The sequence below is a fragment of the Camellia sinensis genome, chromosome 3, assembly GCF_055761805.1.
Source record: "Camellia sinensis isolate YWXY chromosome 3, ASM5576180v1, whole genome shotgun sequence".
NCBI classification, from domain to species: Eukaryota; Viridiplantae; Streptophyta; class Magnoliopsida; order Ericales; family Theaceae; genus Camellia; species Camellia sinensis.
Genome location: NC_138963.1, coordinates 8,505,001 through 8,516,063, shown reverse-complemented (window position 1 = coordinate 8,516,063; position 11,063 = coordinate 8,505,001). Strand labels below are relative to the sequence as shown.

General features: G+C 32.2%; 1 protein-coding gene across 1 annotated transcript; it reads right to left on the bottom strand.

Annotated features, from left to right (window-relative positions):
- Window positions 1–667: 667 nt before the first annotated feature.
- On the bottom strand, window positions 668–2,948 carry LOC114310235 (uncharacterized). Its single transcript, XM_082919006.1, has one exon. The coding sequence runs from the start codon at window positions 2,380–2,382 to the stop codon at window positions 877–879; it is 1,506 nt and encodes a 501-aa protein (XP_082775132.1). The 5' UTR covers window positions 2,383–2,948; the 3' UTR covers window positions 668–876.
- Between the last annotated feature and the right edge of the window lie 8,115 nt (window positions 2,949–11,063).

Below are 11,063 nucleotides of genomic sequence, written 5' to 3'. Positions count from 1 at the left end.
GTGGAGGTCCTGAGGAACTGAAAATTAGTTGGTCGCTATAAGAGGCCCAAACACCGTGCATCTTGTAAAATCCCTAGGCCAGAATTTGGTCAGAGAGTTCAGTCTACTGATAAAGAAAAGCAGCATTTGCCCTTAATCCTTCCAACAAACATAATATTGTTCATAATTTCCATTTTCAATTTTCAACAACATAAAACAAAAAGAGTGTTTTCTATGAATTCTCTGTAACAGGTTATCATCAGTCTATGGTAAAGGTTTCTGGATAAACAGTTCAAACATTATTCAATGAAGTCAGTCATGCAAGAACACATTTCAATGTCAAAACTAGCTAAAAATGTTCACATGTAAGTCAAGTTTTCAATGCTAGTATCCCCTGCATCAAGTAATTTTTCTGTATGTCAAGAAACTTTGGACTATGCAAAACAAGAGAGCTGCTGAAAATACTACCTTTTCACTTACCAGTAAAAGAATTAATACTGAGGATTGCCTATGATCCATAAAAAACAGAAACAGCATGAACATTTGAATCTTAAACCAAAGGAATCAATGTAATTAGGAACAACTAAAAAATCGGGAAAAAATAATTTCTATTTATAAGAAACTCTGCATGAAAAAAAGTATAAATGACAATAAAATAAATAATCTATAAGGGTGAATAGGGAGGCAATAAGCTGAATCGATGAATTTTCATTCAAGAGCGTAACTTCTAATACACGGAGAGCTTGGATTACAAGGAAATGAAATATGAACTACTACATTTTCACTGTAAAACAATTGAAGGAAAATCTATGGTGAAAGAGAAAAAGGAAAAAATAAAAAATAAAAAATATGAAAACAACAAATGTTACATGAAAGTATCAAGTGTAGGTAACGGTGTCACCACCATTGATGAACAAGAACTCCACTTTTTCTGAGAGAAGTAAACAGCTCCAAGCATTGACCATAAGTTTTTGGATACTTGGGTGATCTCTCGCCAACGCAGCATTTCTGCCATCGGTTATAATGGCACTCGAGAAAGATTTCATCGATCAAACAAATCGCTCCGGTCTTGAATAACCTTGGAATCAAGTCAAATTCAGTCCCTTCCACATCCATCTTCATCACAACGAAATCTTTCTCCGCTACAGTGCTCTTCAACCAATTTGCAAAGTCAAATCCCTGAATCTTATCCCCGTCACTAACACTACTACCCGATGACTGAACTGGTTTAATCCTACCCATTCCTCTTCCTTTCTCTTTCTCCTCTACTTCCCTACCCGGGTCTTGATTAACCTCAAAGAACAACGTCTCATTCCTCACCCATGCTGCATAAGGCAACAATGTGACCCCTTTCTTGTATCTATACTCCTCATGAAAAGCTCTATCCGCCTCAATCGCGTAAATTTCAAAGGTCTTGTTTTGTTTTGGGTATTGTTTCTTAAACCAGCTAACAATGCTCGAGCCGTAGCTACGAGCACCAACATCTACATATACATATCTTTGCTTAAAACTAATATCAACCATTGATGGAAGATACTTTATATTCTTTGCATTCTTCTTCAAAGTAATCCATGGTTTTAGTGGCTCTTTTGTAATCAAAGGCTCAGCGTTCCTGACTAACTGTTGTTTATACCCAGGAACAGAGCATTTATGCACTGAATTGCTATGGGGTAGTGAAATTTCGCTCTCTTTCTTCAAGACAATTTCACGAACATGTGGTGTGGATGAATCAAAACCCTCGATTTGACGAGATCTCATGAATTTACAGGAATTGAACAAATCAATAAACGAATTGAAACTATACGTATCTTTGGACAAAGTGTGGACGATCAAAAACCCTTCGGGCTTAAGCGTCCTCGCTACCTCGGCGGCGATTTTAGTAGGCTTTTCAGACTTGTCTAGGGCACCACCGCCGGAGAAGATGAAATCAAAGGTGTTGTCATCGAACGGTATGCGAATCGCTTGGCCTGAAATCACCAACGGCTTCGATCCTTTCTTGTGAATCCCAATCGAGTCCGAAACTCCGATCTCTTTCAACGCGAAAACTTCCTCGCCATTTTGAGTTTCCAAACAGAGCGATTTCGAACTAGGCGAGAGAAATCCCTCGGCGATTAGATCTTGGAACACGGACGAGTAAAACTGCACGGCATTTCGATAGCTTTTGGTGTTCCAGAGATCGGGAGTGTTGACGGCATCGTTTGTAATGATCGCCGATGACCTGCGATTTTGGACGCCGATCACGAGGTTGAGATTTTCCGGCGAGGAAAAGAAGCAGAAGCTTCCGAGATCGCAGGATTCGCCTCTGATGGCGACGACGTAGGCGAATCGGACGGCGATGATGAGAACACCGAAGACAAAGAGTCGAACCAGAATGTTCCTCAGTAAGCTTGGCTTAGACTCCATAGCTCTCTGTATATACTAAATCTAGAGAGAGAGAGAGAGAGAGAGAGAGAGAGAGACGATTAGGGTTTTAGCGGGAGCAGAAGCGGGCGGAGGTGTGGTTGCCGCCGACGAGAGAGGGGAATGGAAAATTGAGAGGAATGTGAGGGGTAAAATGGGAAAACATGGTGCGGGGGGTGGGATGAGAGAGTGCAGGGTGGTGGGAAGAGGAGAGACAGAGAGAGAGGGGTTATCTATGGAGGCGGAGAAGACGATGACGCGGCTGGCTGGGTGACCGGAAGAACGGGTGACAACGCGGAGTCAGAGCCGAAAGCCAAGTGATTGGGACTTGTTACGTTATTGTCAGTAAAGTTTTGTGGGAATATCGAGATTGCCATTGAAGCCGTTTTCTTATGTTGGCTCGTTCTTTTCTTTTCTTGTTTGCTTTGTACGACTTTGCTTAAAATCGGAGGAGCGGCGTAGAGTGGGACCATTGGGCTTGACACCCGTGACTCGTTTCGGAGAATATATGCATTAATTATTAAAAGCATTTGATTATTATTTGTGACATTTGATGCTAACTCCTAACTACTCTGCAAAATATATACTCCAATCAGCTGCTTTAAATAAGGAAAATATTTGGAGACGAACAAATAAATTTTTAATACTTTGGATCTGTCACTTCTCTTATTATGTGTCATGTCATGAATCTAACGGTTCAGTATTTTTAATTCTATTAGAGCATCTCCAACGGTTCAATATTTTTTTTATTAAATTTAAGTAAAAAATAGCTCATTTTTTTAATCTGATATCAGTTACTCCAACGGTGTATCAAAAAGAAAAATCATCTCGTGGGTCAACCGGTCGACCGGTAAGGCATTTCTTTTTTTTTTTTTATTTTAATACCTTTCAGAACTATTTGAACCTACCAATTTTTGAACCATTGGCTGAAGCTGGTCGACCGGTTGGTCTACTAGGGGGTCGACCAGGTGGACATCTACGTGGTCGACCATCATCTGTAAAATTTTGACAAATTTCTATTTTAACGGCTATGCACAGTGTATTGGTGAAAGGAGCAACTTGTTCTCACTTTGATGAATTATTTGTTGAATTCTCATTTTGATACTTGTTTGCTGAAACCATTGGAGCACTAAAAAGTGACTTTTTCACCAAAATTCAAATCTGATGCCAAGTTTGATGAAGCGCTGGAGATGGTCTTACATATTAGATTTCTCTAGTTTGATTTCGTGATTAAAAAAAAAAAAAAAAAAGAAGGAGATTTATTGTAAAGATTGTTCATTTCTTAAATGAGTCTAAATAATTTTTATTACATGATTGTTTGTTATGATCCAATTGTGATGAAAATGGAGATTTTAAAATAAGTTCTAAAAAATAATTAATACTCAACTAATATAAGCGTGTTACGTTTGAATACAATGAAGGTTTATTTTGAGAAGTGAGTTGAAAGTCACTTCTCAACTTTTAACTTACTTTCTCTTTCACAAAAAAAGTCAAAAATTCAAAAAAGTCAAAAAATTAATTTTTAATCATCTTCTCAAAACATTCCGAAGTCTTCCTCATAAGACTAATAATTTTTTTTAAAAAAAAAGTAATAATCAACTATCATATAGGGTACAATAAAAAAATTCTTGAATCGTAATCAAAATAATATCATAATTAATATCAAAATTAATCATAATTAACACCATAATACATCATAAGTTGATATGTAATATATAATTTCCCTATACAAATATACTAAAATTTTAGATAAAAAATATAATATATGATCGCTTTTCACATCATTTTTTATTATAGTTATTTTATTTAAATAAAGCGCAATCACAAGATCAGACATAAGCTTTAGTATGAATGTAGAAATTACAAAAAAATGTTGAACCTCAATTACAGCTAATTATGTAATTAATTTATATGTTTTTGTATTTGTTTCTTTTCTTAAACCAAAGAAAAAGGAAGGGAAAAAAATGAAAAAGAAGAAAAGAGCAAAGTTGGAAGCAAGAAAGAAAGAAAATGCTAAGAAGCGTGATAGAGACTCAAAATAGGTGTGGAAATGACGATAGGTCCTGAGTTTGAAATCTCTACCAACCTTTTCATAGCTCTTGATTGGAATTAGGAGTGAGAGATGGAGTTCTCGATATTCTCTCTCGAATTAACTTGTAGGGTCAGGTCCAAAGGACTCAATCTTGGGGGTTACTGAATAGGATTACAAACGAATCGAATTGTTAATAAATAGCTTAAGCTCGGTTTGTTTAAAACTCGTTTAAATTTGGCTCAACCTCGAGCTCAATTTTTTGGCTCATTTATTAATCAAGCCAAGTTCGAGCAGTTCCAAACTCGGCTTGATAAGGCTCGTGAACATAAAGAATATATTATTAAAATAATAAATTTGTAAAATTTATTTTATTTTTATTTGTATTTGGTGTTTGTATAAATTTATATATTTAATTGATGGAATTTATTATTAATATAAATATTCTTTTATCTTAATAAGTAAATTAGTTTAATTTTAATTTTTTTTTAAGTTGAGTTTGAATTCGGCTTGTTTATGTAATTGAGTGAATTCGAATTGAATTTGAATTTTAAGTAGGTTAAAAACTAATTTTTTTTATTTTTTTTAAAACATGTAAAAAGTGGAGATGTGATATTATCAGTAAAGAGTTGATATGACTCAAAAGAAATTAAAAATCAAAAAATTAACTTTTAATCTCTTCCCAAAAAAAATCTAAATATTTAACGAGTTGAATTCAAACTCAATTATTTAAGAAATATTTTGAAAAGATGGTTCAAAGTTAATTTTTTAATCTTTTTAATTTTTGTTAACTATTTTATGTGAAAAATAATGTAACTAAAAGTAAATTAAAAAATAACTTTTCACTTTTAATTTATATTGCCCAATCTCTCCTAAATTTAACTTAAGTTGGATTACTTTTTAATAAACCAATTTGAATATTTAGAAGTTGAGCCTGGCTGATAACTCCATTACCGGGTTCCAAAAAAAATAAAAAAAAATAAAAAAAAATAAAAAAAATAAAAAATAAAAATTGTTAGAAATCAATGGAAGGATCGAGAGAGAGTTGCAATTCCAATGTGTACAACCGGAATCAACGGCCTTATTATTGGCAAGTTATTTTTGCTTTTTTTACTTTTGACCTTTTTAGAAGATCCCATCGCTTCCGACAAAACTCCTTTTATCTGTCCTCTTCTATCATTACCACTATGATTATGTCGGGACAGCTCATATATTGGGTCCACTAACCTAGGGCATTGAGCCAATTTGGTAAAACTGTAAAAGGGAGATTATAACTGTGGGTTGAACAGCCCTAGTACGAGTTTTGACTTAAACGAAATTTGTTTTGAAAGGTTGGGACAAGTTTTTAAGTGGTAGTTTTTTTGTTCAGAATGGTTAATAGAATATTTTGGTGATCTCTATAAGGGGAGCTGCCTTGAACCTGCGAGAGGGTAGGGAGGATTTTCCTGTAACTAAAAAAAAAAAAAAAAACTTTAATAGTATATAACTTATAATGTGAACTATTAATTTATTTGGTATAACTGTGAGATTATGGATTTAAATAACAAAGTAATATTTAATTGATAATTTATAAAATAGTTTTTTTACTGTGTAATTATTTTTTTTGTCCTTACATGATATAAAAATAATTATTTTATCATTTTTTTCAGTTTTAATTTTAAAAAAATTATTTCATTAATAAAATTTAATATAATTAGTATTTTAATAATTTATTTATTAATAAATAATACCAATTAATAAGGATACCAATATAAAAATTATTAATTTTTTAATTTATTAATTAGTATTGATTAACAATTTTATTATCTATCTATCACAATTTTATTATTTGTTCATTTTTTCTTCTAAATTTTGTTTGTTAAAATTTTGATTATATTTGTTTAAAATTTATCTATGTGATATGCCATCTGTTTAAAATTCAGATATGTTGAAATATAAAACCAAATCAAATCCTATATGTTGAAATATGGAGCCAAAGCAAATCATATATCTGTACAAATCTGAGCCATTTCGAATTTGTTTAATGATCACCCAAATATATATATATATATATATATATATATTTGTTGGACAACAGCAACAACAAATAAAAAAAAAATCAAATTTGGAGAAGGATGATTTATTGGACAACAATAACAAAGAAAAAAAAAATAGATCTGAAAACTAAATACATAGAGAGAGAAAATGGGACAGACTAAGATGAATATCCCCAATCGATAAGAATAATCACATATTCCTCATTCTCATTCTCATCTCCTCCTCACTGGCGACGAATCCCTCCAGCAACCATCTGACTTCATACGAAGTTCTTGAACACTACAAATACACACGCACATACTCATATATATACATATATAATAGATCTGATATTTGAGATCAAAGGAGGCCATATAGATCTGAAATTTGTGTGGATTTAAGGCGACATTTCACCCTCCGAACCCAAGATCGACGACGAAAACCCTAGGTATAGCGCCATGGATGTAGCAGAGACAGAGAGAGAGCTCTTATTCATTGGTTCGTGCGAGAGAGGGATCTTTGGTTCATTGGTTGGTGTGAGAGAGAGAAGAGAAGAGAAAAAGCTTTGGTTTATTGGAAATCGCTTGAAAATCGTCGAACACCTTCGTGCAAGAGACAAAAATGAGTGTGTTTTGATTTATATACATAGCACACTTGTAATAACTTGAAATTGTGAGGGGCATTTAAGTCATTTTACCCCTCAAATTGTAGCTGCGCGCTTAAGCTAATCGGAAAAGCTTCTCCTCTCACAGTCAAAGAAAAAGTTGATTTGTGACTTACCAAAAGTTATAATCTGTATTATTAAGCTAAACCAAGTGCACCAAAATAACTTAAATTAAGCTAAAAGCTAAAATAAACTGAAAATAAGCCCTACCAAACAGGGCCATTGTTATACACCATTCATGTTTAGATAAAGAATAATGTTTGAGAGCTTTAATTTGAGATTTGTAATGTAGTTTTCATGATGTGGAGAGCATTTATGTAAAGGTAGGGCTCACACCCCTCTCTCTATCTCTCTCTATTCTCTCTCTCTTCTATTTCACTAGAGCTCCATTTAAAACTCTAGTATTAAAGCTATATATCATTATTATTAAATAAAATGTTAGATAAAATGTCCAACTATATCTCCAAAATGATATAAACACAAGTAATGAGATTCACTATTTTAATCAATAATAATTAGGTTAGGGCATCACCTAAATTTGTCTCTGAAATAATAAACAATTTCTCCCACCAATGTGTTTATTATTAATTAATCCGAATTAAAACAAAATATTCAAATGGATATTAAAGTATTTTTATTGGTAAGAGTATTTCAACGTGTACTCTTTTTTTCTTTTTTTTTGAGTGAAGATTTTGGTTAAAAATTGTATCTGATATAAGTGTTCTAATGCTAAATTTTTAATTTTTATCAAAGAACCGATCGATCTAGAGGAAAATCAAGAGGATGTCTGGCCGGTCGTCTGGCCTAGTATAAATTTTCTTTAAATTTTTCCTAATTTGGCCGTCCATCCGGTTGACCGACTAGTCATCCATCTAGTCGTCCACCAGTTGTCACTTGTGAGATTTGATGAAAGATTTCTCTTGATTTGATGAAAAAAGTCCTTTCATTTGATACTGATTTGGTAAAACAGTTGAAACATCATTTTTACCAAATTTTCATCAAATTTAAATTTAATGAAAGATTTGAGTCTGAATTGGAGATTATATAAGATGATGGACAATCATGAACAATAAATCTAAGGTTTCATTTGAGAATGGTTTATTTTAGTTGATTTTTTAACTTTTTATAAAATGATGTGTAAAAAAATAGAGAGAACAATTTGATAATTTATAATGATTTTTTTGGGACTATTTTAGCCAAATATCAAACGAGGTCTAAGTGCACAGATAATCAAATATATGTGGGCCTCACATCTTGGGCTCGTTTGAAAACTTTGTTATTTTAAGGGGAACTTACTGATAAGTCCCATGTATCAAGTTCAAGATCCAACTAATCCCAAAACAAAACACTTGCACCAATTAGTCCAATACATTTTTAATTGTTATCAAAAAATTCTTTTTTTTTTTTAATTTACAGACACTGTTCACATCTTACTACCGTCGGACTTCCATTTAACGGTCGTCGAAGGCTCACCGAAATGTCTAGAATATTGCCGGAAAAAAAAAATTAAAAAACATGTTATGAAACTGTAAAATTTTACAGTTCTAAAGAATGTTATAAAACTGTAAAATTTTACAGTTTTAAACCATGATTCATTCCAATACCAAAAAAAAAATTTGAAACTGTAAAATTTTACAGTTTTCACCGCCTGTAACTAAAACTCAAAAACTACTTGTTCAGAATTCGAAAATTTTCTCTATTAGAACAGAAAAACAGAAGTGTATAGTAGAGAAAAAAAAAGAGATCGAAGGAGAAAGGCGGATGTAGAGAGAGGATTATACTCCGACAACTATTTTTTGTTTAGATCTAGCCAAATTTGATAGATCTGAATAGATCTACATCAGATCTAAGTAGATCCACTCATCTTCTTCGTCGGAAATATATATCTTCGCCGTCGGTGAGAGTGAAATCACGAGTTGATTTCGATGGTTGGCGGTTATCAGTGAATCCCGATCAATGGAGAAAGACATGAACACTTGCACCATCGTCTCTGACGAAGACGATGAGAGAAAAATGTAGAAAAAAAGAGAAAGAAGAAAACGTAAGAAGGAAGGAAAAAACCAGAGAGATGGAGGAAATGACTTTTGAGTGTACCCAAAAAGTTATGAGATTAAATGGTGTTCACATGTTCCACATGGGACCTGTGGGCAATTTTCCCTTATTTTAATTGGCCTTTTGACTTTTGTTATTTTAACCTAATTAAAAAAAATTTATATCTGAGATGATAGTTAATTTATTTTTATAGTTGATTTGATGGTTGTGAGAGAAAAAATAAAATAATTATGATTTAGCTATGATATTTTGTCTTATTAATTATTTTAATATATTTTATCTTTATTGACTATTTTAATCACAAAGCTAACCAACCCAACCTCCCAAACACCCCCTTGTCAATTTTACCTTTTGTGATACATCTTTATCTCATTTGGATCTCTGTATTTCTAATATTTCTCATCCAAAAGACGGACCTAGTAGACTCAAAAATTGAGAGTGGTTTTGTAAAACTTTTGCAGCAAAATAATTGGATTCAAATTTAATATGATCAATGCAAGTAAAATATGTCCCATTTTCTTCATGCCATATCGTGTTATTTGGTCACTTCTTCATGTAAACTTTGATAATAAAGTGGAGCTGTAAACCAAATTAAGCTGTTGAAATTTAATTTGTGTTTAATTTATTAAAAATTATTTGAATATTTTTTATTATATTCAAAAATTAAATTTGAATATATTTTAATATTAGTTAATTTTTTATGTTGCATATTGAATTAAATAGCCTGTAGCTAACACCTCACATGGGAGGTGGGCATGGTATATATTGTCCCTATCATGCTTTCCTGGAAGTGCATTCAACATTCTCCATTACGGCCTATTTTGGTAATTAGGAAATAAAGTCAGTTTATTCGCTAACTGTTTATTTGGATCATATCACCTCTATATTTTTTTAAAATATTTTTTTAAAAAAGTCGGCAAAAAAACTAATAAATTAACTTTTTTCCTAATTCTCAAAACAAGCCGTTGTGTTTGGTTTGTAGATTTGGGAAGGAGTTTAGACACCAAAAAAAAAAAAAAAACAGATGAAATGTATATAAAATATAACTGTATTTCATACCAAAAAAAAAAAAAAAAAACTCTTCCTAAATCCCCTCTTAAATCCAAAAACCAAACAAAATGAGAGAGGTCCTAAATATGGGCTGGAACATTGGTCTGGGCCCGGAAATGGGCCCAATGATTTGGACAGACATGATACATGGATATGTACAGCAGTGCAGAAAAGAAAAAGAAAAAATGGAAATGTACAGTACCATGTCCCAAAAGAGAGGGTGTACCCCATGTGATTATATATCCCCAGTGTTTGAATTTAAGATATTCAACCCAAAACCAGTGTTTGGATTATATGGTGATAGGGAGATAAACCAGTGAAGAGTAAGCTGAAGACTTTTGGGAATGTTAGGTCTACCACAATTATTTGAATTGTTTATTTTGTAAATCGTTATAGATCTAGAATGTGATCCACAAGATGAAATATGAAAAAATATAATGAATAATAGCATGAAAATAACACATTCTGAAAACTTGACTTGCAAAATTAACAAAAATCCAAGTTTAATACCATCTTAAGAATGTTGAATCCTTTGAGGCATCTAAGCAAAAATACGATGCTTTGAATTTATTTCTAACATTTAATTTCTACATCTTGACATTTGATACTATAGAAAATATTTTTTATGATCAATAAAAATTAAATTTATTTGAATGAGTGAATAAATATTTTTAAATTAAAATTTTACCAATGTCCCTATACTGTCTTGATGACTAATGGAGCGTTTTGAAAAAGAAAAACTCCAGAAAAAAAGTTATTTTTGGTATAAAAAATTTTCCGCATAAACAAGTGGAGCTTCACTCTCATAGCAAATTCGTCTTCCTGACAGTCCTAGAATCAAATATAAAAAATAAAATAAAAACAATGGTAACA

What these genes read in the sequence shown, in the direction of transcription:
- LOC114310235 (XM_082919006.1), bottom strand. Translation starts at nt 2,382, where the DNA reads ATGGAGTCTAAGCCAAGCTTACTGAGGAACATTCTGGTTCGACTCTTT.